Source organism: Anabrus simplex, chromosome 1, assembly GCF_040414725.1.
Source record: "Anabrus simplex isolate iqAnaSimp1 chromosome 1, ASM4041472v1, whole genome shotgun sequence".
NCBI lineage: Eukaryota > Metazoa > Arthropoda > Insecta > Orthoptera > Tettigoniidae > Anabrus > Anabrus simplex.
This window is the reverse complement of record NC_090265.1, coordinates 699,804,454-699,831,831: the sequence shown is the minus strand read 5'-3', so window position 1 is coordinate 699,831,831 and position 27,378 is coordinate 699,804,454. Positions and strand designations below refer to the sequence as shown.

The following is a 27,378-nucleotide window of genomic DNA, read 5'->3' as shown; positions in this document are numbered from 1 at the left end:
AGACTCCAACTACCAGCAATCAACACCAAACCTGGACTCACTACCTCGTTCAGTGGAAGAACCACCTCAATGAGATCGTTCACAACATCTGGGAAACAAAGAATTTGCCATTTATTTGGGTGTCAGCTTTTATTCACCTCCTTTACAAAAAAGATCTTAAAAGAAGCAAAAAGCTACTAAGGAATCTCTCTTCTCCCAGCCCCATGGCTGGAAGCATGGGCTGGCGACCAAGAGGCCCTCAGATGAGTCCTGGCATTGCTTCCACTTGTGCCAGGCTCCTCACTTTCATCTGTCCTATCTGACCTCCCTTGGTCAACTCATGTTCTTTTCTGACTCCGACGGTATCAGAGCATTCGAGGCTAGGGAATCTTTCATGTTCAGACCCTTTGTAGCCCTTCTTTTTCTTTAGTTGATACCTTCATTTCTCTAAGTGTTGGGCCTCTTCATTTTTTCTCCTCTGATTAGTGTTAACATAGGATGGTTGCACGGCTCTACTTCCTCTTAAAACAATCTCCACCACCACCACCACCACCACCACCACCACCACCACCACCACCTGCCTCCTCCAAATAATATACAGATCGTGTTTTAGGCCTTGCTAACAAGAGCAAAACTCTACTGGACTGTTAACTGGTGGAATACCACAGAGGTTCACGGAAGAGCCGATCCCGTGCTGAGCAAATCTTACTCCTCAAAACAGGACTATCCAACTCCAAGACTAGAAGCCATAAACTAATAGTCATTGTTACGGAGTATTGTGGATGTGCAGAGGTGAAAGAAGGTGCTGGGATGAACAGGTCTCAATCTACGAAATTAAAGTTAATTTAAAATTTAACAAGGTTATATTTTCTTTGCAAAATCAAGAAATAACAAGAATGGCAGGTACAGAGTAGCAAAGCAACTATTCAAGAACGTACAATTACAGAGTTAGAAGATTTGGGCTCCGAGAGCCAGACACACAATTCTTGAGCAGAAAGCCCAACTTTACTTATACATAGGGTTTAACAAAGGGGCAGAAAACCCCAATCATGCCCAGGAGCCCTTGCTCCCTATTACTCAGAAAAGCCTGCTCGAGGCACACAGAAACCAAATTTCAAAAGAGCAATCCGCTCTCAAAGTTCCGGCCTATAAAAGACCACACCAAACTCGACTTTCAAGCTGTCCTCCAAGGACATAGACACAGGGGTAAAAATACCCAACCTACTGAGGCCTATTCACCAAAGAAACAGGACAATTACATGGCCCCAAAATACCAATTTGAGAGGAGGCGAAACTGCACTCTTAATACATTTTGTTTAAAACCTACTTGGCACTAGGCCGTTAATGCAAGGGCTAATCCCATACTAAAGAGGTGACTTATATAAGAGAACGATTTACATTACACTAGAAGGGAAGAAACGGTTGAGAAAATAAGTTCACCTCAAAGCAATATGAGTGGGAGCTCGAGAGGGTTAAGCACTCTCTATCCCAATTTGTAGTTTAAAAAGATAGAATAGATACATTTTAGAGGAACATTACATGGTAAAAGGCTTCGGACCTGCCCCGAGAGTTAAACTGCTGAGCTAGCAAGAAAAGAAGTTATTAAAAGGCCATTACCTGGTGGTTGAACTGCTGCCCGAAGAAAGAGGCGCTTCCCGCCCCCTGCTACGTACTTTACACACTGATAGAAGTTACTGAAGTGGCGCGTAGACCCGAAAATCAGCAGTTTATATACCCTCGTAGAAAGTTCGAGGCGTTTCAGGAATGAGAACACCCGCCCACAATCATTTTATTGCGTAACAATGAAAACCCCTACACTAGATGAAGAAGAAACACATTATTGGTGGAAAATTAATTACAGAAATTCCTGATTGGTCAAATTTAAAACTGGCGGAAAGAAAGGGTTAATATAGCCAACTTAAGCAATGACTGAAAGAAATTTAACAAAGAACAAACTTATGAACCCAAAATTTCTCCAAAAACACAGTTCTTTCACTTCGCACTAGGGTGCACAATTGTAGTTCTTCAGTAGTGTCCTCTAGAAGAGAATGTTCACACTTCTTACTACAGGCAAAACAAAAATACATCGAAAACGACCCAGTTCAGAAACTTCAAAATTTACGAGTAGGGACATCTTCTGAGAAACTTGAAAATTAACACTGTAGATAAAGTTCAGGCTTCCACCAGTAGAGGAGTTTCAACTGGCGCAAAGTTTGAATTAGCGGCGTGGAGGTGTACCACCCGGTACAGTCATCTTTGATGTTTGTTGGAAGGCCTACGACTCTGTGGGCAGACAAACCATTAGTAAAATTCTCCAGCGACTAGGACTAGACAAAAGAACAGAAAGACTCATTCTACAAACCATGACTGACACACACATTCCAAGATTAAATTCAGAAGTGAGATCTCGAAAACCTTCACAGGGTTCAGGCAAATTGATGGACTTTCCCTGCTCCTCTTCAACTGTGTCCTTGTAAAAATTGTGACAGAATGGTGTAAAGAACAGGTCAGCTTGGATGTCCAGAGCAAGGTCTACTTAATTCACAAGAGAGAAAGGCTGACAGTGGATAGTCTGGTGTTTGCAGACGACATGACACTGAAGGGTGAATCTCTGGAGACAGTGGCAATCCAGGTCAGAAGACAGGTAGCCAAAGTGGGACTCCAAGTATCAATGAAGAAAACGTACTTCACTATAACCAGGCAAATTAAGGGAGTAGAGAAATTTAAGTATGGTATCTCTTCGACCTGACAGAACCCAACTTGTTGGAGAAAGCAGCCCAGTCCGTGAGAGTTAGCAAGCTGGAACTGGCTTGCTGAATGACTCAAAACATGGCACAACAAGCAATGCCTATCACAAAATCCGAAGCTGAAACACTACGCAACAATCATCTGCCCAGAAACCCTGTATGCCAGCGAGTGTCTATCACCAAATAGAAAAAAGAGAAGAATTCTAAGAAAGATCTTACGCCTTGTACTGGAAGATGGGGAGAAAGACGTCACAGTTCACATCTCTACTCCCAGATAAAGAAGCCCTCTCACTGTGCCAAACAGGAGGGTAGCTTTTCTATGGTCATGTGGTAAGATTGTCTCCGAACACTGTGACCAACTGGGTGTTCACTTTCTGGCAAAACAAGAAAGCTTGTACCACATGGCTGATGGAGACTGACAAGGACGTAAAAGTACGGGAGCTGACAGACAGATTGTGAGAAAGTACATCCATGGTTTTCAGGAAAAACCACTGAAGAAGTAAGGTACCCTCCAGTCAGAGGAAGGAAAGGAGCTACACTGGGAGAAAAAGCAACTATACTGGGAAAAGATCAAAGCCCAATGGTTGAACAAGCACGGTCCCACAGTAGGCCTATTTGAAAGAAGAAAAGAGAATGTTTACTGATATTCTGGTTACTCTACTTAGTAAATATGAAGTGTTGAAAAGCAAGGTGATAATAATATTGTATGGCCTACTGTTGCATTTAATTTGATGTCACTGGCTGCTTGCTCGTCAATTTCGACATTCTGTTTTACTCTAGGCTTACTATGGCAGAGTAAACTGAATCTCTCTTGGGTATCTATGGTTGAGTTTTAATGAATTCTGTTGGGTAAACACCAAATGTGTCAACAAAGATCTTCTATATGCCAACATCATGCGACATGGAGTGTCGAATGGACATTTTTTTCCACCCTTCAAAAATCCGACTACCTCTGCTGGGTTTCAACCCAGTGTCTTGGGATCCGGAGGCCAAAACTCTACCACTCATGCACAGAGGAAGCTAAAAGCAAGGTAATGTGTGGGTTCAGCTGATGATGATAGTAAGTATATATCAAAGCCAAGAAGCTATGAAAGAGGAGTAATACACAATAAAAATAAACAGTTCAATGAAGTTAAAAGGAACAGCAGAAAGTAAAAACAGACTGAAAACATAAGAGGATGAAGACAATTTGTACATCTAGCATCAAAAAGTTCAAACTCAAGAACACTCCAGTTCTCATTATTCATTGGGCAGCACATTTCAAATTATGTATATTTTAAATAAAAATAAAAACATAGTCTTCCATTATATAAAAAACTGACACACATAAAGCAATTTAAGCAATTTAACAGAGCACTCTGTTCTATTCTATCCTGATACCTGATGTTGCATTTTATTTTATTGGTTTCTATTTACTGTATTTCTTCTACCACATTCATCCCTGATTCGTCTGATGTCCTCTTTCTTATTCCTCAAGCACACATGGTGGATGAACATCTTAAGTGGAGCTTAATGTTGCCGTCAGCTCCCGCTTCGAGTGCTGTGCCAGCATACGAGCCACCTGGTGACGAGAGAGCGTACCACTACACGTCCAATAGTAAAACAATCTTAAATTCAAACCCTCATTATTGTAGAAGACTTCCTCGGGAACAGTCAAGATTTTTTTCTGAGGACACAGAGAAAAATTCTCTACGAAACGTAAAGAGTTTCACCTTGTTTTCTTGATACGGCATAACCCCAAAAGCCCACATCATGTCTACAATGGAAAACATTGTCTTTTAGAACTACACTGTTCACATTCTGTACTTGTCTGTGTGTTCCTCTTTTGCTCTGACTACCGCTGGACATTTATATGGCATCCTGCTGGTCAGATTTTTCAACATCCCTGTGGTTAGAGTTACCTATTATCACATGTGATGACAGATTGGTTTGCCTTACGGTTGAGTTCATTCCATAACAAATCAGGCGATGAATTGGACGACTGAGTGGGGAGGGGGGCAGGTCATTACTTGTAAAAATCCTGTCGATTCTTTGTTCCGCACATACTTCCTGCACAGCTTTGATGTACATTTCAGGTCATTGTTAAGCTGCAGAACAAACTCTCTTTCAATCAGTTAGATGGTGCTGCATTGCTTGATAGAATGCGATGGTACTACTCCTTCTTCAAGATAGCTTCCACCTCACAAAATCTCCCACCTTATTTTTTTACCAAAACAATCACAAATCATACTGCAAACAGCCCCATAACATTCTTTCTCTGGACAACAGCAGACATACTAAACTTATCAAATTTTGGCTCATCAGTTTGGTAGCACACATTTTCACTTGTGTTCTTTTGGCCCGCTGAAATTTCTGTGATCTATGTTTGTATGTTAAAAGGGTCCTTTTGGCAGATCCACATCCACACAACCAAACATCGAGTAAACAATATTTCACAGTTAACAATGACACTGGTTGTTCTATAATTCTACTGATTTCAGTGCAAGTCCACAGCTATAATAAGGCTGCTGTTAGAGTTGCTCATAAAATCTTCAGCAGCAGATGTTCTTCTAGGACATCCGCTACGTACCGGATCTTTGCGAGTGCCTATGTCTTGTCTTCACTTCAAAGCAGAGCGAATGCCAAATTGAGAAATCCCTCATTTTGCAGCAATCTGCCGTTTGAACAACCAACTGTCTTGTAGGCATGTCATAACATGCTTTTTCTTTACATATGCCAGCTCTTTCTCCCATTTCTGCAGTGAGTCTCTATTGAAAAAAAAAAGTCTAAAGTGTGTTGAGAGAAATATTGAAGGGTCTTGTGAAACCATACTGTATTCCCTCGACTCAGCAAGATGTTACGACCTTGTTGACAGCATTTCCTGTGTATATTTCCCAAGCAGACCTACTATATAAACATCGTATTTAGTTACAGATTATTCTTTTTCAAGTTTACACCATGTTGTCTAATCGCGGAGTTGTGTCAAAAAGTTCTTACGCTGTCAACAAATTCAGATTCTGTGAATGATGGCACAGTGAAACGAAAAACCGGTAAAGGCAATGAAGGAATAGAAATCGCGGGCCGTTGTGCTGTCATAAATTACACAAAACATATGGGTGGCGTGAACATCAGTGATCAGAAAAGAGAATACTACAGGGTGGGTGATCGCCTAAAAAATGGTGGAAATTTATTTTTCATTTTGTGATCAATGTGTGCATTGTGAACAGTTTCATTCTTTCTGATATGAGTAACTGACCAGCTCTCACAGCTCATGGAAACAGACAGCTGAACTTCTGGCGCAACTTGGTGTAACAGCTGATCGGGAACTTCACGTCTCGCAAACGTACGGGCAGGAAAAGAAGTTCACCCATCGGCTGTCCATCCCCTAAATTATTTAATTCTCTTGTGAAGATACCTGGTCGTGCCAAAGTGTGTGCTTTGTGTTTACAAATAAAAAATAAGGCAGCTTCTGGGAGAGGCAAACAAACAACATTCAAATGTAAGCAGTACGATCTACCACTGTGTAGGATGGGGTGCTTTTTGGAATACCATCAGTAGCGAAATGTGGATATTCAAAATTAGGGTGAGTACACATTTATATGCAATAATTATTTAGGAACAAAATGCAAAAGAAATTACATTTATATTTGTATTTGTTCGACTTGTAGTAATTTTCTTTTAAAGGGTGGTATTTATGTTGCTGTGCCTATTGGGATTTAAAGGATTCTGTCAGAAAACATGGTAATTACGGCCGGCCACCCGCCTTTAAATGGGGAATGGCAAAGGGTTAATGTAACACAGAAGGGGACACAGTTTTTGCTCAGCAGATATAGTAGGGGTATGAGAAAAGTTCACACTGCACGTGTCAGTGTATATAGGATAAGTTTGCAAAGCCAAGGGAGTCTTTCATTTTTCCTCCTTCCTTGACCTCCTTCTTTCTTTCCCCATTACCTGCATTCTTCAAATTATCAGACCTCTTGTTCTTCCTCCTATCATTAATCTTAAGACAGGTTGACTATCTTGTACTATACTTCTCCTTTAACCATTAACTTGTGAGGAGCGGTCACACTGACCGCAGGAAACTTCTCAAATTCTGCTTCATTCCTTTCTGTTGTTGACTCCTGTATTTTCTTTCATCTACCTTCCTAGCTGGTGAATTTGAGTCACTGCACAGTTCAGTGTTGTTCTAGCTGCTGACAGGTGCAGTTGACTGCGTAATAACATTTTTGAGCGGTATCACAGACCGCACCTCACTGTTTACGTTCCATATTGACCAAATATGCAGGTGCAGGACCTATTAATTAACTCGAATAATAGATTGTGTTTTTTTTTTTTTTTGTTATTTGCTTTAAGTCGCACCAACACGGATAGGTTTTATGGCGACGATGAGGGAGGAAGGGGCTAGGAGTGGGAAGGAATCGGCAGTGGCCTTAATTAAGGTACAGCCCCAGCATTTGCCTGGTGTGAAAATGGGAAACCACAGAAAACCATCTTCAGGGCTGCCAACGGTGGGGTTCGAACCCACGATCTCCCGAATACGATTATGGATTTAAAGGCACTGTACAAGTGATATCGAAACTGACTATGATGAAGATTTCTTTATTACAAACACTGACAATATTTCAGGAAGTGAATTTTCTGTGAGAAGATCAGTGATGATGCACAAGAGAAAAATGACGTTGCGAGTGGCGAGAACAGCACTTCTAGCAGAACACATAACAAAAGAAAAAGATATAAATGGACATACAAGCCATTTGCAAAAAGAAGCAGGATACAAAACCATAACAATTTTGCCTGAAAATTTACATGCTGTAATTTTTGACAAAATGATGTAATTTACCTTGTTTAACTGCTCATTCTATCAGTCACATGTATCTGTTCCTAAATATTAGTTGTATAATGATATTTTGTACAGGTTCCTTTTTTTTTTTCCTTCCCTCATTGGAGCACTTTAATCAGTCATATACATTAAAGTCTAATAGTATTAAATAGAGTCAGCTTTTCAGCTTCTTTTTCCGCTTCTTCATCCTGTCGGACCTGGCTGCCCTTAGGTTGTCAGTAATGGTGCACTTCCTCTGTTCAAATGTTATGAGTTTAAATCGCAAGTGTTTATTCCCCAGAATTCTCTTCTCTTCTCAGCCTTCAATTTGGAGCATTGAGAAATTTAATTCTAAATAATTTATGATCTCTGTGAATCAAGTGTTCTTTGTTTTGTTTTTCCAGAAGTAACTAAATAACTGCTTCACTAGTCGGGTTTCTGTTAGTCTGAATATATGACAAAAAAAGTAAATTCTCCCTTTTCGCACTGTATCTATTATTGATTTGCTTCCACACTATACCACTTCATTAGGTAATCAGCGGTAGAGTGTCGGCCTCCGGATCCCAAGATAGTGGGTTCAAACCCGGCAGAGGTAGTCTGATTTTTGAAGGGCGGAAAAAAGTCCATTCGACACTCCATGTCGTATGGTGTCGGCATGTAAAAGATCTCTGGTGACACGTTTGGTGTTTACCCGACAAAATTCATTAAATCTCAGCCATAGACGCCCAAGAGAGTTTCGGTTTACTTCATCTGCCATCTAGCGGGGGCCTAGAGTAAAACGGAACGTCGAAATTGACAAGCAGACAGCCAGATGACGTCAAATTGAAATGTCTGCACACGGTAGCTGAGGCCATATGATTATTATTATTATTATTTTATTAGGTAATAATCTCCACTGGCCATCAACTTGGTGTTTCTTATTGATGATTGTCCTGATGATTATTCTATCTACTTTCTGCAATTTATCGGTTGTTGATTTAGTGTTCAACTTGAAGAGTGTTTCACTAGCATAAGTTGCTTCGGGTGTAATGTCTAAATTTAGCATTCATGGAGAGATTTTTTAAAACAAGTTGGCCAGGTGATTAGCTGTGCTGTTTTCAGTTCAGATGTTCTGCTGTCAATTGATGTTTTCTCTTTTGTGTTCCAGGTTATCTCTTCTCTTCTTCCTGATACGTTTCTGCTTATGCAGAGCCTCTTTTAATCTTATCTTTTTTCCCACATTCTATGGTTGATCACTGTCTGCCACTGTAGTCCTCTCCGATTTACATCATCCTCCACCTGATCCCTCCATCTTGTTCGTGGTCTTCCAGATTCTGTCCATTCCAGAGCTCTGCTTGGTAATCTTTCTTGTCCCATTCTTTTGACGTGGCTAAACCATTTCAGCCTATTTCTCTCCATAGTTTCTTTTAAAGGGTTGATCTGTAGCGTGTTTCGTATAGTTTCATTTCTTATCTTGTCCCTCCTTGTTTTACCCAAGATCCCTCGCAGAAAGCACATCTCTGTCGCTTGTAATCTACTCGGATCTTTTTATGTCCAAGTCCAACATTCTGCTCCATAGGTCAATATTGGCGAATAATACAATTTATCTATATCATGATTTTTGCTTTGGTAGGTACTTTTCAATTTCTAATTATGTCTGATACACAGTAATAAAATTTTGAGCAATTTCCTATCCTCTCCAAAATTTCTTCCTTGATGTTTCCTTTCAAAGTTAGCTTACTTCCTAGGTATTTAAAAGCATCTACTTCTTTAAGAATTTTTCCATTACACCTAACATCCTCCATTTTCTTCCTACTGATTCCCCAAATATTTGAACTTATTTACAATTTTAATTTGTTTGCCATTGTCGAAGTGAATGGCTGCTGTTTCAATTCTGAAGGTCTGCAACATTTCAGTCTTTTCCAATGAGATTTGCGGTCTGATTTTTGCAGCAATTTTCTAGTTTTTCAATTTGAAATTTAGCATCTTCCACACTACTTCTTAGTAATGCAAGATCATCTGCGAATGCTAGGCAATTAAGTTTAATATTTCTGATCCACTTAAGACTGATGATTTGATCGGGGCAGCATCCTGGTCGAAATCCTCCGTGATATTCCCCCAGTTCCTGGTCAAGTTGTTCCTGAATTCTTGTATATATAATTTTAGATAAAATCTTATAAGTAACATCAAGCAGAGAGATATACCCCGATAATTACTGGGATCCGATCTATCACCCTTTTTGTGCAGTGGCTGAATTATTGCTGTAGTTCATTCCTCAGGCATTTCTTCAGTATTCCAGATGTCTATGATAATTATGTTTATGTAAATTCTGAAACGTATGTTTATTTGCATTCTTCCATAGTTCTGCTACCAATTGATTCTCTCCTGCTGCTTTATAGTTCTTGAGGGAATTTATTGCTTTGATCACTTCATCGGAAGTTGGCGGTATAACCTCTTCCAGTGGAGTTTTATTTTTTGGGGAAGGATCAAAATCGAATTGTTCTTTTGGATCTTCACAGTTAATTCATTAAAATAGTTGGCCATAATTTTAGCATTATCCATATTATTGTGAGCCATTTCCCCATTTTTATTTTTTTATCACAAGTGTAGGTGGAGTGTACTTTGATTGATATAGTTGGAATGTTTTGTAATAGTCTCTTGTTTTATGTTGACTAAATGCTTCTTCTATGGTATTCAGTGTTTCTTTTTGATAATTTCTTTTAATTCTAATTTCTTTGGCTTATTGTCTTCTGGCATTCATGAGTTCTTCGTGGGATTTTTTTGTTTTCCGTTGTTAGATAACCACGCTTTATGTCTTTCTTGAATTGCACTCTCACATTCCTCATTCCACCAGGCATGTTTCTTTTTCCGTTTAATGGGAGCAATTTTCTCAGCTACAGTTTTCAGTTTGTTAATTATCGTGCCCAATTTGTCACTGAAGGGTGTTTTAGATCTCTCCATATATATTTTATTATTTATTAAATAATTGGGATCATAATTTCTTTGCCTAGTGGACTGAGAATTTTTTGTCTCCATTTAGGTGTTAACTTTACTTTTGATATATAATGATCTGAATCAATGTCGACCCACCCGGAGGTCATTCACATTATAAACTTCTTCACAGTAATCTCTATCCATGGCTACATGGTCAATTTGAAACTCCTGCAATTTTACATTAGGACATTTCCAGGTCATTAATTTAAGTGGCTGTCTTAAATCTTGGGGTTTCCAGAATAAGTCCATGGTCCTCACAAAGTTCAATTAATATTTGCCCATTTTTGTTTGTGAATTTATGAGCTGGCCATCTTCCCACTACTGTACAATATTTTCTTTCTTGCCCTATTTTTGCATTGAAATCTCCAAGCTAGAGTTTAATGTTTTCATCAGGGATGTTTAAAATTAATTAAAACTGATGATCAGTGAAAATATTCTGCTATTCTCTATTATGAATGAAAATAAAGATAATAGATGTACGCTTCGATTTTATGAAATATTTGCATTTTTAACCTCTGTTAGATGAAGGGAGGTACCAATACAAGCAATTTAACGATGATTGTTTGGTTACGTGTGACTATGGGTATGGGTAACTAACGAGGGAACACATACATGTGTTTCACTCGGATTCGGTTGAAATTTGGTAGGAATATTCGTGGGAGGCAGTAGAATGCTAAGGTGAAAACTGCACGTCCCCAGCGCAAGTTTAAACGCCAAAATAGAACAAATAAATAGTCGTAAAATTAGAAGTGCCGCGGGGTATTGGGATTTGGCGGAGAGGTAGGGAGGAGCGAAGCAGTGGGCGTGAGCCAACCGGGCTGTGTCGAGCTGCGCCAGCAGCCAGGCAGCGTATAGTTAGCGCGATCCCCTTAATTTCCCGATTAGATATGCAAAACGTAAATATGAAAACAGCACATGAAACAAGTGTACAAAGGACGATGTTTGAACAACGATGCCAATAAGGTTTGAAGAATTCACGCCCAAGTTCTTGTTATTCGTTGTAATTAGTGTAATAGTGATTGTTTACAAAAAAGTGTACAAGGCACGGATACTGTGTGCACCATGCACATCTTACAGCGCGGTCGCTTTCACAAGTATTACATTGATTATAGGAAGGCTCTTCTTTGAAACAATAATCGACTGGAGTAACAAATTGTGAAGGTTTCTTGTTAACATAGCCACATTTGTACCAACATGCCACATGCTACGAAAACGCGGAGAGGAGAACTGGTTGTGCGTCAAAGATTGCACTTTTAAAATGTTGTTCCTTAAATGTACCTTGATGTCTAATGAGTTTAACAAAATTAAATCGTACAAAATACGTATAAATTGCTTTCAAATGCGGAAGCCCAAAACATCTAACGGCTGGATAAGTCCAGTGGCTCCTTTCGGAATTGTTTGAACATTAATGATTTTCTTACTCCCAATTTAGCATTTAAAATATTTTCTTCTTTCTGTCCGGTCCAGGAATTGAGAACTAAAACACTGTACTCTGGTACTAGCTCACAATAAACATCCCGTAACCATTTCTGTACAAGTTCTTTGGTCAGTTTTCCAGACTTTGAAGGCAAAGTGTACACATTTGGTGCGGTAAATAGTTTTTTTTTTTTCTATATTAGGACCAAATTCGCCATTTTTTTCTTGCAAAACCACTAGCAACTTCGGAAGGAGTTGTCCATCTGCCGAAATTATTGGCTGTATTGTGTAGCTATGAGTTAGTGAATTCATAGATTGTGCTTCTGCTAATACGACTTTCTCCTCGTTCATTATGGGTCCTGCCAGAATGGAACTCTTCATGAAAACCAGACTGATCAGTATTAAACATGCACTCCGGGCCGTGACTTTCCATTAATTGCGACACTTCTTCAACAAACAGTTTCGCGTTACAATTAGTATCTTCTTGTTCAAATTGGTACTTTTTAGATACGAATTTGCAAATTTTTCTTGATCCAATTTTGAATTTCTTTTCAAAACTCATTACCCAGGAATGAGACGCTCGAAACGTGTCGTAGTTAACTAGACGAGCGTACTTTAAGGCCCATTTTTTAATATTTATATTGTGAACAATTTTGTTTCGTTGTCTACTTTCTTTGAACTTTTGATAAGTCTTCTTCGTAACAAATTAATTTTTTTCTCCCATTGTGCCACCATTTTCTAGTTGTTGCTCCCACCTGTAAAGCTCTTGCCGGAACTTTAATTTACAAAACCTGTGTTTCACTGATGTGAAGCTCCTCTGTTTCCCATCTTTGTTTCGCCAATATTCGACGACTTTCTTCTTATGAGTTATTGGGATTAGGCATCGTTCAGCTGTTGTTGTGGATGCAGGGTTAGGAGCAACATTTTTGGAGACGAGGTCAAATAACGGTGTTTCAATATTGTCTTCCTCGAAATCAAAGTCATCATCTGACATATCCAACGTGCCACCCAGTTCCACTGTCATATCGGTATCCAAAACCCTGTCGGCAATTAGACCTGTAAAACGGAGATAAGAACGCAATTCCTGTGAACGCTTGTTTTTCTTGTAAAAGTAAATATATATATAAATACATTGATCTACTTATGATATAATTCCAATTCCAAATTCCTTTCATCTTCAGAAAATGGGGTGTCTTTTTTGTCACACTCTGCAAAACATTTCTGAAGGCACACTACTACATCCCATGGATTGAATGACTTCTGTAGTGGGCGTTGTTTGTATCTAGGTGTAAAAAATCAATTATTACCATACATGGTTAAAGTAAATATACAGTCACCATTCATAAAAATGACTATAAGAACGTCAGATTTTACCTGTCATTGTAAGAACGTTGTCTAATCGGGAAGATACGAGGTATGTGCGAAGTGCGGTGTAGTAAAGAAGAGTGGCCGAGAGGGTGGGGGTGGGTGGTCATTCATTTGACTCGAGCAAGCAGCCCGACTATACGCTGCTCACGTCCGCTGCTTCGTTCCTCCCTCCCTCTCCGCCACACCCAGATACTCTCGGTGGTGGTGGTGATTATTGTTTTAAGAGGAAGGTGGTGGTGATTATTGTTTTAAGAGGAAGTACAACTAGGCAACCATCCTCTATATAGCACTAATCAGAGAGAAAAAATAGAAGGGGTCCGACACTTCGAAAAATGAAGATATCGGCCAAAGGAAGACAAGGGCCACGAAGGGCGTGAAAATGAAAGACTCCCTAGCCCTCGCAAACCTAATAGCGTCGGGGTCGGAAAAGAACAAGAGTTGACCAAGGGAGGTCGGATAGGATAGATGAAAGTGAGGAGCCTGGCACAAGTAAGTGGAAGCGATGCCAGGACTCAGCTAAGGGCCCCGTGGTCGCCAACCCACGCTCCAAAGTTCAGAGCCCCTGAGGCCCCTTTTAGTCGCCTCTTACGACAGGCAGGGGATACCGTGGGTGTTATTCTACCGCCCCCACCCACAGGGGGTCCAGATACTCTCGCGGCACTTCTAATTTTACGACTAATTATTTGTTCTATTTTGGCGTTTAAACTTGCGCTGGGGACATGCAGTTTTCTACTGCCTCCCACGAATATTCCTACCAAATTTCAACCGAATCCGAGTGAAACACATGTATGTGTTCCCTCTTAAGATACCTCAACTCAAAATGTAAGTCTCAGAAATACGACCTCACAAGTTGAGGGTTAAAACAATGATCACCACCATACATTTAATAACTAATATTTAGATTGATTATGTTTTGCAGAACTTTGCTCCACATCTTCTGAACAAAATCTCATCTGTTCATAAAAATAACTATATTTTTATGGTAATCTATTTAATTACCTGGCACAACGAGGTCTGAACGCATGGGAAACCTCTCATCGGTGTTGGTGGCAATAAATATACAGTCGGGATCATTGAGGTATGTTGCAGCCCTCAACATCTTAATATAATTGAAATGTTCATCAAAACCAACCACCACAGCACCAACTTCGGGATCACGGTGGAACTCTTGATTCACGAAAGCAGCCAGGGAACTCCTCAAGGGATCTGGCTAAACAGAGATGTAGTATAAGTTTACATGGCTCATTAACACACCTAGTTTACACAGCAACACCTCTCCAGGATCTAGTGTCAAACTATTCTATATCACTACCACTTTAAAATCATTTTCATTATTGTGTGGGATGTTTAAGATAAGCCTTGTCAACCTTGAAGTAGCTGGAGTTCCATCACCTGGTTCAATACTGGAAAAAAAACAAATGGATTTGAACTACAAGTGGTTATTATATTTGGTGTTTGGTGTTAAAAACATACAGGGAGAGGCAGCAGTATGCAGGGGACGTGGAGGGGACAACTGCTCGCAATTCACTGCTAGACTCACTAGTAAGCTGTAGCAGCATGGGGGTGTGCGTTCAGTTTCATAAGGATTGTCCAAAATTATTAGTTAAGAGTTAAAATGAACGAAGTTGAAAAGTAATGTAGATCTTACCCTTCATCAAAGCAGCCATATAAGATTATGTCCATTGTTCTCGATAACAACATTACATCGGCATAAAAAAAATTCCTAAATATTTGTAACTCCACCTCTGAAATTTCACGTATCACCTGTCTGATTTAATTCCCCAGGGCTTCAAGATTATTATTGTTATTTTTTACTTTCTGCTTTACAGTTCCCCACAAATAAAAGTCACAGACACTGAAAGCAATGAGGGGGCAGAAATCCATGATATTCATCAAACCCCTGTATTAATTCACGCACTGACTGATGAGTTGTATGGGCTGTATGTTTTTGTTCAAAACAGACCCTGTTTCTTGCCAATTCCTGAATAACTTCTAACAAACTGTCTCAAAGATATTGCAGTGTCACAGAAACTACGATTCTGTCATATGATTTCTTTTTTTAGGAGAAATGTTACAACTACAAATACCTGTTGTTGAATACTGTAAATCACCATACTGATAGCTAACACAAATAACCTTCAACAAGAAGTGTAAGAATGCAACACTAATAACGCCCTAATGTGTGCTCAACAAGAACTCCATTCGCAAACAAACATTCATGTCATACGCTTACCGCTAATCATGCTCACTGAGTTTCCTGACTGCGCACTCTATCCCTGCCACCCAGGAACAAAGCAAGCATTTCCCCAGTCCACCTTTGGGGCAGCACCGGCTTAAGTCCCGGTAACTTTTCACTGCACACTGTACAACATAAGGAAAAGAAATAAAATTAACTTACAAATTCGGTACATCAGAGGTAAACAATCGTAAACGCAAAAACGACAATTTTGAGGCATCTATCGTATGTGTCTTGTTTTGGCCAAGTCTTCTTATGGATACACTATTGTAAGCTTTACAGCAATGACGATAAGCTATGTGAGAATATTGTATGATGTGTGGGGAGAACCCAGCGATAAACAATGGTAATGATGATGACGATGATGTTTTTTGTTTAAAGAGGTCTAACAGCTAGGTCATCTGCCCCTAATGGTACGAGGTGAAAGAAACGAAAATTAAAACTTCAAAATGTATCCACTGACTAGAATCTAAAAAGAATGATGATGAAAAAATAATTGTGAAACAAAACACTCATAATGCCTTCATTACTGGGATGATACTCATTATCCAAAGGGGTCCAAAATCCAGGTCACCAGCCCCTCAATGGTACTAATCACTGGTAAAGTAGAACCATGATGTTCCTCCTCTAGTGGTACTAATCACAGGTAATGCAGACTCATGGTGTTTATCACATGGTGGTACTAATCAAAGGTAATGTAGACCCATGGTATGTTACACACAATGGCACCACTCACAGGTAACATAGACCTATGGTGTTTCGCACATAAGGGTACTACTCACAAGCAAAGCAGACCCGTGGTGTTCCTCACATAGTGGGATTAATCACGGGTGCCGGTATTCCTGGGGTGTTCCTCACTTAGTGGAACTAATCACAGGCCACGTATACTCATGGTGTGCTCAGCTCACACAGTGCTACTAATCATAGGCAATGTATCACACATTATGACAACGCTCACAGGCAACAAAAACCTATGGTGTTCCTCACGTTATGGTATTGCTACTCTCAGGCAACATAGTGGTACTAATCATGGGTGCCAACGAAACCCATGGTGTTTCTCACTTAGTGGCACTAATTACAGGCAGCGCAGACCCATGGCATTTCTCGTACGTGGTACTACTCATAGGTAACGCAGATCCATTCTGAACACAGTGCAACTGACCGGTGGAATACACATGATGACCATTATCACAACCAACGCCCAGACCCGTAGTATTTCTCACGTAATGGTACTGCTCCTATGTAACATAAACCCATGGTACTAACCACATGTATTCTCAACGTTCTAATTTCATCATCCCTTGGTCGTCCCTTCTAGTCGCCTCTTACAACAGGCAGGGGATACCGTGGGTGTATTCTTCATCTGCATCCCCCACGTACAGGAGGGGGGTAAGTGATCATACAACAGTTCAACCTTATAGCCATCCACCACACTATTTACTGTACTGGTTCTTATGATAGTTTACCAAGGTCAGAACTGTTGATTCAACATGCCTCAAAGGTAGCAAAATATGAGCCCCAGCAGCTTCCTTCTTCTCTCCTGTAAAGTCAGTGAAATATCACTTACGATAAGTTTACCTCTGACATCTAGAATTAAATGTCTAAATTATTTATAAATTGTAAAGAATATTTTTCTAGTAGGAACTCAGGGGACATTTCTTGACAAGATTTTCTGGGAAATCTGCAGGTTATGTGGAATTAAAATACATGCCACATAAAATCACATCTACAAACAGCCCAAGGAGTAATACATTTCCTTGAATCAGCCTTGCAGAAGGTTAACTACAGTTGTCACATTAGTAATTTTGACAAGCACCTAGTCACAAAACTTTTATGATTTTAACAGCACTGACATGGAACAGATCTTACTACAACTAGCGGAAATGGGGAACTGCTAGGGGCCCCATTAACTGAGACAGTTCTACCAGTTCTTTGCCACACACATAGAGATCGAACTGTCATGTTATCTTCAGTCTGCTCTGTAATCTGGTTGAGTATACACAGTACTGCCATAAGTTCTGTCAGTAAAATCTAAACGTGCTATAGTATGGTAATTGTGAATGAAGAAGTGTGGCAACGCTGTATGTCGTCATCCACAAGGTCAACTTCACGGCTCTGCCAGTAACCGGCTTGCAGTGTGCCAACAGCAGGCAGTAGTGAAAGATGGATTGGGGAGTGTATGATAATTGTATTGCTGTATTGGCGTTTTTTCGTTGTGGAAAGTGAGCTAAGAAATTTTTTCTCTGCTGAAACCCCTAGGTATCAATGAACGATTTGCGATTTGGACAATAGCACGGTTTAAACAAATGGGTGCAACTGCTGATCACGTCCGATCGTACCGTCCTAGGTATGTACACAGAAAAGAAGTTGTGAATGCTATTCGTGCAAGGATTCAACGCAATCTTTTGCATTACATAAACAAACAATTTTGTCTCGTGAAATGAATATATCTCCACGAACTATGTCACATATTTTGAAGGATAATTTAAGCGTTGGTGCATATAAAAGATACACACGGCATTTACTAACTGAAAAATTCAAGGAGATACACCATGTTCGATACCAGGCTTTGTTAATGACATATGGTGAGAGCCAGTATCGCGACATCCCGTTCATCACAGATGACAAAATATTCACTGTGGAAGAGTTGTTTAAAAAGCAAAACGCTGGTGTGTACACACGGCGATGGTCTGTGCATATAGCCCTACAAGGAAGCAAAAGAGAAAGTTCTATGTGTGCAGCAAGACATCACCCTGCTTCTGTCACAGTATGGTAGGCAGTTTCTTGGCGGGGATAATCGGAGGTGCATTTTTGCAAAGGTGGAGTAAAGACTTCTGTCCCATGGTTCGTCACTGTTGCTGACTGGCCTGATGGAAGTCTGGACCTCAATCCATTAGATTATTCTCTGTGGTAGAAGCTCAAAGCGACAGCATGTCTAAAAGGACACCGCAACATTGATATGTTAACCTTTTCACTGCTGAGTTTTCATGACCAGGTGAACCCTCTGGGCCAGGTTTTATGTTAAGGAAGAAGCACTTTTACAGATAATTTTTTACTGATACTTTTAATGGAATACATATCGTCCCCTTAACCCCTTAGCCCAATACGGGGTCGGGGATGAAGTGAGATTATATTTTACAGCATGTTTTTATGGCTGGATGCCCTTCCTGATGTCAACCACAGGTGAGAAGATAATTAATAGGAAATGAACGATGGTGAATGAAACTGGGTAAGGAAGTGGACAGAATCGGCTGTGGCTTATGAATAGGAACTGTCCCAGCATTTGCTTGGAAGTGCAAAAAGGGAAACCCCAAAAAGAAAAAGAAATTCTCAGGACAGCTGATGATGGGGTTCGAACCCATTCGCCTGCCGAATGCAGAGCTTGGCTCCATAGCAGTAGCATGTTAACATGCACGGCTACTCCGCTTGATGATATTATTATTATTGAAATATAAAATTGTTGATCCAAGAACTGGAATTATCAAAATCATTAACATTTGGGGAAATAACAATTTATCTGAGGAGAGGGTGACAATTCCACATGAGATCCATCATTACTACTCTGTCACGCACTTTTTTGTAGTTCAATATCACCCCCAACATATTCTCCATCTTCATTATCAAAATATAGCTCTCCAGAATCACCATTTATGAGGAAACATTCAATTTCTTTGTCAACAAGAGATGAATGTATATTTCAAGACACCATGATAGCTACACGTTATTGGGAAAGATGTTCCACTCCCACGAAGCTGAAATAACACCAGATCGCTTTCAAAACATGTGAAATGAAGTGGTATATCTGCCGTACAGAACTTCTTTGAGCACTTCCGCGGAATCTCAAAGCATGACACGATATCCCGTTCATTTGTGAGATCGGCGAAGTACACACTGCACCAAAACGTATATATACGGGTTTGGCAGACGAGGCACGGTGTTCAATAAGTATATATATGGGTTTGGCAGTGAATAGGTTAAAAAAATCAATCATATCAGCTGTCGAAAGACTTCCACTGGACACAACTGACGAGTGGCCTCAACGTCTTCGCCACTGTGTTGTCGCAGATGGTGATCATTTTGAATAAGAGTTCATTCATTCTGTAGCATTTTTGTGCTTTCTCAGAATATATGCATGTTATTAATGGGTTTGCATAGTTTTATTTAGTAGTTACTAGCTGTTACCCATGGCTTCGCTCGCGAGGATTTCGTAATTTGATAAAAATTACTTCTTCCTCGGTAATGCACTAAGACATTATCTGTAAATCCCTAAAGTAAAAAAACTCACCGAGAAATTGCATTTCATTTACCCCAAAACCTTTTTGTAAACCACGTTTGTGGCATTGTCTTTTGGGCCTAAGTGGTGGTGGTGATTATTGTTTTAAGAGGAAGTACAACTAGGCAACCATCCTCTATATAACACTAATCAGAGAGAGAAAATGGAAGGGATCCGACACTTCGAAAAATGAAGCTATCGGCCAAAGGAAGGCAAGGGCCACGAAGGGCGTGAAAACGAAAGACTCCCTAGCCCTCGCAAACCTAATAGCGTCGGGGTCGGAAAAGAACAAGAGTTGACCAAGGGAGGTCGGACAGGATAGATTAAAGTGAGGAGCCTGGCACAAGTAAGTGGAACCAATGCCAGGACACAGCTGAAGGCCCCGTGGTCGCCAACCCACGCTCCAAAGTTCAGAGCCCCTGGGGCCCCTTTTAGTCGCCTCTTATGACAGGCAGGGGATACCGTGGGTGTTATTCTACCGCCCCCACCCACAGGGGGATTTTGGGCCTAAGATGACCAGGCTACTGGCAGAGCTAAATCTGGAACATGGGACATGGAACTCTATGCGTGAGAAAGTCCTCATTTATGTCGCAAAAAAGTTTTCTTTATTTCTAAAGGAGATTCCAAATACCAAATTTCACGTATGTAACATCTTAGTTTTTGAGATATAAGTATCCTCATAAAGAGAATTCAACTCCTCCTTCACTTATTTTCTATCTCCAGCTTGATTTTCCAAAAACAAAAAGCACGTGTTTCTTTATTTTTAAAGGAGACTCAAATACCAATTTTCACGCCTGTAACATGTTACGTTTATGAGATATAATGTAGATATACTCATTATAAAAACTGCCCCACTCCTTGGCTGAGTGGTCAGCGTTCAGGTCTTCGGTTCACTGGGTTCTGGCTTCGATACTGGGCTAGGTCGGGGTTTTTAATCGTGTGTGATTAATCTTCTGGCTTGGGGACAGGTTGTTTGTGTTTGTCCCAACATTCTCCTCTTTATATTCACTCAACACACCACATTAACAACCACAACAATAGTAATTACATCCTTATACGTACAGTTGACGCCAGGAAGGGCACCCAGCTGTAAAACAGGGTCAAAATCCACATGTGCAACACAGTTTGCACCCGCAACCCCTACAGGTGTGGGTAAAGCAGTAGAAGAACAAGATAAAATTAACCCGCTTTTTTACTCTCTTCACCCTCTTAAATGGATTTTAAAAAAAAGTATGTTCATTTTTAAAGGAGATTCCAAGTACTAATTTTAACGTCTGTAACATCTTCATTTTCTGAGATGTACGTATCCTCATATAAATAATTTAACTCCTTCCTCACTTCTTTTCACCCCCACCTTAAGTGGATTTTCTGAAAACAAACATTTGTGTTCTTTTATTCTTAAAGGGGATTCCGAATACCAATTTTCATGTCTGTAACATGTTAGATTTTTGTGATATATTGTAGATAATTTTGCTGCTGTAGAATCCTGCAGCTGACGTTGCCATGGTTACGGCAGTTCATTATTTTATCTGATTCCTAGAGCAGGGGTAGAGTGGTGCCAATATCTCCGTAACGGTTGGTTTTAGGGCCTTAAAACATGGTTTTTGGGCCCATAGGGCTTACCGAGTTTTGTTGTTTGCGTCAAGGGGATTAAATTGAGCTTTGCCTTGTCCTTGTATGACAAATTCCATATTTTGCCTACATTAGCCTATTTTTTTATATATTCCCCTCCCCGTGCCCCCCACCCCGAATTGTTTTGAAAATAAAATACAGCCCATGTTACTCACTGGCAATGTAGCTTTCTACAGGTGAAGTAATTTTTAAAATCGGTTCAGTAGTTTTTGAGTCTATCCGTTACAAACAAATATACCAATTTTTCCTCTTTATGATATTATTATAGATATGCATTGAAAGTACTGACAGAACTTATGGCAATACTGTGTAGATGTATACATACAGGTACTTTTAGCAGATAAAATGTCAACAGTAGATGAATTGCTTGCATATGCAGGGATTGCATACAACTTAAAGAAGAGAGAATGGAAACAATGTACAGCATACTCACTGGAAGAAGTCATGTGTGGTGGAGCTCCGAGATATTGACATCTTTTCTCGCGTTCTGTGTGGTGTTGGTGGGTGTCGGGGAGTGTTTGAGCATTTAATAGGTGTAGTGGTTGTGTGAACGTGTTTTCTTGGAAGTCTGGAGCTTATTTTTATTGATTTGAGGGCATAATTTTGTTTCATTTTATGGCCCTACGTACCTCCATGTTGGATTTTACTACAATTTCTCCATAGATAACATACTAAGAGTGTACTTTGGTTGCTAACCTTGCCCTAACAACCACCCACTTGCTAAATTTTCTTGGTCTCCATAGATACTTCACTCTTCCATTAAGGCGTTTCTAAGGCAACAGATCTTAGCCTACTGCTGGGAGCCATCTTGGTGGTCTGTGAAAATATAATAAACTAAAGAGAAAAACGGTCAACGGCTTCTGAGGCGGACGAAGATGGTTTACATCATCCAACGGCAAGGAAGGCGGAAGAACCGCTGTGGGGAAGATTGGTCTCTGTTGTAATCCTGGGAAGGCAACCAGTCTAAGGGAGAAAACCCTAAATAAACCTACCGGTCTCTAAAGCAGAAGAGGAAGATTCCCAATGGTTTAGAGGGCGGAAGAACCAAACTCTGGGGCTTACAACCTCAGTTTTAATTCACAGGAGCAGGCAATGCCTACTCTCCCAACTAACTTCAACGTAAGGCATGTTGGAAACACCTTCAGGAAAGACTACTCCAGGGGGCAGCCGGAAACCGAAATCCCCCACCGCCGTGAGCGGTGCAACCAGGCCTTTGGATTCTGGAGAGCCTGGAACGTCATGCAGGGAAGAGTCGGAGCTTCCCAGAACCTCCTCAAGGAAGATACGAACCAAGCAAAAACATCTGCTCGGAACACTGAACATCAACACGCTCCTAAAAGTTGGAAAATTAAAACAACTTACTGATGTTTTGAGAGAAAGAGATATTTACATACTTGCAGTTCAAGAGACAAGATACCTTGATAAAAATCACATGGAATCTAATGGCTGTAGAATTTACAAAGGAAAACCGGCAATAAAAAACAATGCAAATGTAACGATCCTAGGTACGGCCTTTATGGTTAAAAGTAACATTCTGGAGTCCATCATCAATTTCACCTCACCAACAGAGAGGATCTCGTTTCTGTCCTTTAGGTCTGGCAATAAAGCATACACGATCATCAATGCACATGCGCCGATAAATGACGATAACAAGAAAAAACTGGAGAAGGTAGATGACTTTTGGGAAATTCTTGAAGACACAACGTCCAAAATTCCACAACACCATGTGAAAATTTTGGTTGGTGATTTCAATGCTCAGATAGGTAAAGAAAGAAGGTACAGGAAAATTGTGGGGGGACTACCCAGCACATAACAGAACAAACAGAAATGGCAAAAGATTAATCAGTTTCTGCAGACATTTTAACTTGAAACTCATGTCTACGTACTTCAAGGCACTCCCTAACAAGAAAAAAAACATGGGCATCTCCTAACACGTTGCTGGGGGAGTTTCAGATCGACCATGTTGCTATTACGACCAGAAACCGAAGGGAAATCTTGAACGTCAAGGTAAGAAAAAGCTTAAACATAGATTAGGACCACCACCTCTCGGAGATTAAAGTATGATTCCAACCAAACAAACCCAAACAAAGAATCAAGAGGAAGCTTAGAATTGATGCAGATACTCTGAAACAAAGCAAAGAGACATATTGTGAAAAATTGTCGAAGCTGAATATGAACAGCTGGGAAGATATCAAAAACTCAATGTTTAAAGCAGCTGAAGGTTTGGGGAATCCAGCGAGGAAACGAAAACACCGGTGGTGGAATGAAAAGTGGAGGTGGCATTCCAACAAAACCGAGAGATGGGAAACTTTCAGGGAAGAGAGGAAGAAAACAGCTAAGATCATACGATCAGAGAAAAGAAATTATGACAGAAGTAGGATGGATAAGATAGAAGACGATTTTCGAAAGAACAACACTCGAGCATTTTACGAAACCTTCAGAGAGGAACTACGGGGATACCAGCCATCAAGTTTGTGTTTCAAGCGGGAGGATGGTAGTGTAGTAACGAACAACAAAGAAAATTGTCAATTTCTCGCAGATTACTTCAAAATGTTACTGAATTGTGCAGAACCTGTGAAAAGATTGGATACGAAAAATCTATCTCAGGATAACCAAGATTCCAAGCCACCGAGTCTAGAAGAGATCAAAGAAATAATAAATGAGCTTAAAAACAACAAAGCACCAGGTGAAGATGGAATTATTGCAGAAATGTGGAAGTTCGGAGGAGAAACTGCAACAAAAGCAATCCACGCCGTCATAGGAGAAATCTGGAGAGATGAAAAGATCCCCAGTGATTGGAAGTGTGCTCTTATACACCCACTTCACAAGAAAGGTCTCCGGACGAACATCAATAACTATAGAGGAATCTCTTTACTCCCAATAACATATAAGATACTCTCTAAAGTACTATTGAGAAGAGTTGAAGAACAAGGAGACCATCTCATTGGTGAGTACCAAGCTGGTTTTCGAAAAGGAAGATCATGCACAGAACAAATATTTAACCTGAAGAGCATTCTCAGAATAAGAGCTTTGAGAACACCGTGGTAATATTTGTTGATTTTAAGAAAGCGTATGATTCAATTGACAGGCAGACCCTATTTAACGTCCTAGAGGAATTCAGAATTGACAGGAAAACAAGAATGTTAATAAAACAAACCCTGACAGAAACTTTCTCAAAAGTCAAATTCTTCGGTGAAATTTCTGAACCATTTGAAATAAAAACAGGAGTCAGACAAGGGGACTGCCTATCACCAATTCTCTTTAACATTGTCCTAGAAAAAATCATTAGAACATGGGAAAAAGCCTTGGAAGTGAAAGGAATAAAGGGAATACATTTAGGGAGGAAAGGACAGAACTTAGAAATTAAGTGTTTGGCTTTCGCGGAGGATCTTGCACTCTTGGCTCACAACCGAGAAAATGCCCAAATTATGCTGAATACTCTACATGAGATCGCTGAGAAAACGGGTCTCAAAGTTTCATATGAGAAGACGGAATACATGGAATATGGACATCAAGGGGAGAGACACTTAGAAGTGAAGCATGGGACTGTAAAAAGAACTGAGAAATTTAAATATCTAGGGGAATGGATAGAACCTAATGGATTGGATAAAGAGGCGATTAGGGCAAGAATTAGAAAACTAGAATTGGCTTATAGGTTAACCCAGAACAGATACAACAAAAGAGCAATATCTTACAAGGCGAAACTTAGACACTACAGCTCAGTGGTAAAGCCAGAGGGTCTCTACGCTTCAGAGCCTGACAATGAATAAAAAGGGTGAGCTTCAAGATCTCGGAAAAAAAGAGAGGAGAATCTTAAGGAAAATTTTAGGACCACAGAAAAATGCTGATGGGGAGTGGAGGAATAGGAAAAATGATGACCTCTATAAATACACAAAAAAAAAATCACTGTCACCATGCGAAAGCGAAGGCTAAAATTCTATGGGCATCTAGAAAGAATAGATGAGAAATGGCTAACTAAGAAAATATTCAAGTACATCACTGGACTAAAAGCTTCGATGAAGTGGGTGGAAGAGGTAAAAAGAGATGCAATAGAAAGTGGACTTACAGTGGATATGGTTCACAACAGAAAAGAATTTAGAAGTCGAGTGGACAGCATCAAAACATTCCAGGAGAAACCACCAAAATGTAGACCCAAACTGGTCATATCTGAGAAAGAAAGGAAGATCAGAAGTGAAAGAATGAAGAGGTTCTGGGAGAATGAGAAGAAGAAGAAGAAGAAAAAGCCTTAAGTTCAATGCGGTCCATAGGCGGCCAAATTCGGAAACAAGAAAGAAGAGTGTGAAGGAAAATGTGGTTAAACAAAACAATTACACTCATATAAATTTGTGTACCCACAATTTGGCACAATTGTTTATGTATGGAAGAACCTACTCTTGATTTTTTTACTTTCCACAACCTTCAATAAATTCAGATAAAAAGTTTTTTGACCATGTGGCCATGGCTGCATTGCGGGAGGAAGACAATATTTTACTATCCACGCAGAGCCGGTCGGCTGTGATTCCTCCATACACGTCCATTCCACCTGTCAAGTACTATGTCTTGCTGTTAGAACTAACGGAATTCTCACAGTCCAATAATTAAAACAATTGGCTGGAAGGCCACATCATACACGTCTGTTTTCCCTGTCAGTCAACAACTGTTCAGGCCGATTAGAAGGCAAAACTGTACATGTATGGGACCCTTTACACTAGCTATTTTGTGAAACAGGGCTCAGTAGACAGTCTACTCTAAACATTGTATCTCACCAGAGATGAAGCTGAGCTGCACACAGAGTAAGGTTACCAGATTTTTTGATAATTTCCAGGAACAGATATAAACACAAGTAAAAACTACTGTATTATAATTGTATGTATGTTACTTTGCTATTTGGTTATATTATCTGATACACATTTTAAAAGACGAAAATACTCATTCTACTTACCAGGTGTATGCATAAGTCTTTTCGTGTTTCACTAAGAGATGGCGCCAGCAAACAGTACGCAGCGTATGAATTTGACATATACTTCAGTTTGTTCGTCTGACATTAACCTAACAGCAAACACAAGTTGCTTGCACTGCTTTTATTATTTAATCAAAAGAAAAAGGCTGTGGAAAGTCATCGTTTGCTGGTAGAAACATATGGTGAACACGCTCCATAGATTAGAACATGTGAGACATGGTTTTGACAATTTAAACGGGGTGATTTCTATGTGAAAAACAGTGCGCGTTCTGGTAGACCACAAAAGTGTAAAAACGAGCAATTGCAGGCATTACTGGATGATGACACAACTCAAACTCAACAGTAATTGGCACAAGCATTAAATGTGTCGCAAGAAATGATCAGCAGACGTTCACGAGCAATGGGGAAGATCAGTAAACTCAGTAAATGGGTCCCACACAATTTGAATGAACGGTAAATGGAAAATCGCAAAGTTACTTTGTGAAATAATGTTTCAACGGCAAGATAGAAAATAATTTCTGTACCGAATTGCGATGGGTGTAAAAAAATGGATTTATTTTGAAAATCCAAAGCGGAGAAAAACGTGGCTGTCACTTAGCGAAGCCAATCCTTCAACACCGAGGCCAAATCGCTTCGGCAAGAAGACCATGCTTTGTGTCTGGTGGGACCAGAGCGGCATTGTGTATTATGAACTCTTGAAGCCCGGCGAAACCGTTAATGCACAATGCTATCACCAACAAATGATTAATTTAAATCATGCGTTGATCGAAAGATGACCGGAATGGGCCAGAAGATATGGCAAAGTAATTTTGTTACACGACAATGCGCCGCCTCACACAGCAAAACCAGTGAAAGACACCATGAAATCGCTTGGACGGGACATCCTTCTGCAGCCGCCATACTCTTCCGACCTGGCGCCATCTACCACCTCTTCGCATCATAGGGGCACACGCTCGCAAAACAGCACTTCAGCAATTTCAAGGAAGTTGGAAAATG

At 40.1% G+C, this 27,378-nt stretch overlaps 1 protein-coding gene across 1 annotated transcript in view; it reads right to left on the bottom strand.

The window, feature by feature from the left end:
* LOC136872182 (glycerol-3-phosphate phosphatase) overlaps positions 1 to 27,378 on the bottom strand; it is a 76,689-nt gene that overhangs the window by 33,927 nt on the left and 15,384 nt on the right. Inside the window, exon 4 of the mRNA XM_067146021.2 lies at positions 14,281 to 14,491. Coding sequence (XP_067002122.2) covers positions 14,281 to 14,491 — 211 coding nt within the window. The remainder of the gene's footprint in view (positions 1 to 14,280; positions 14,492 to 27,378) is intronic.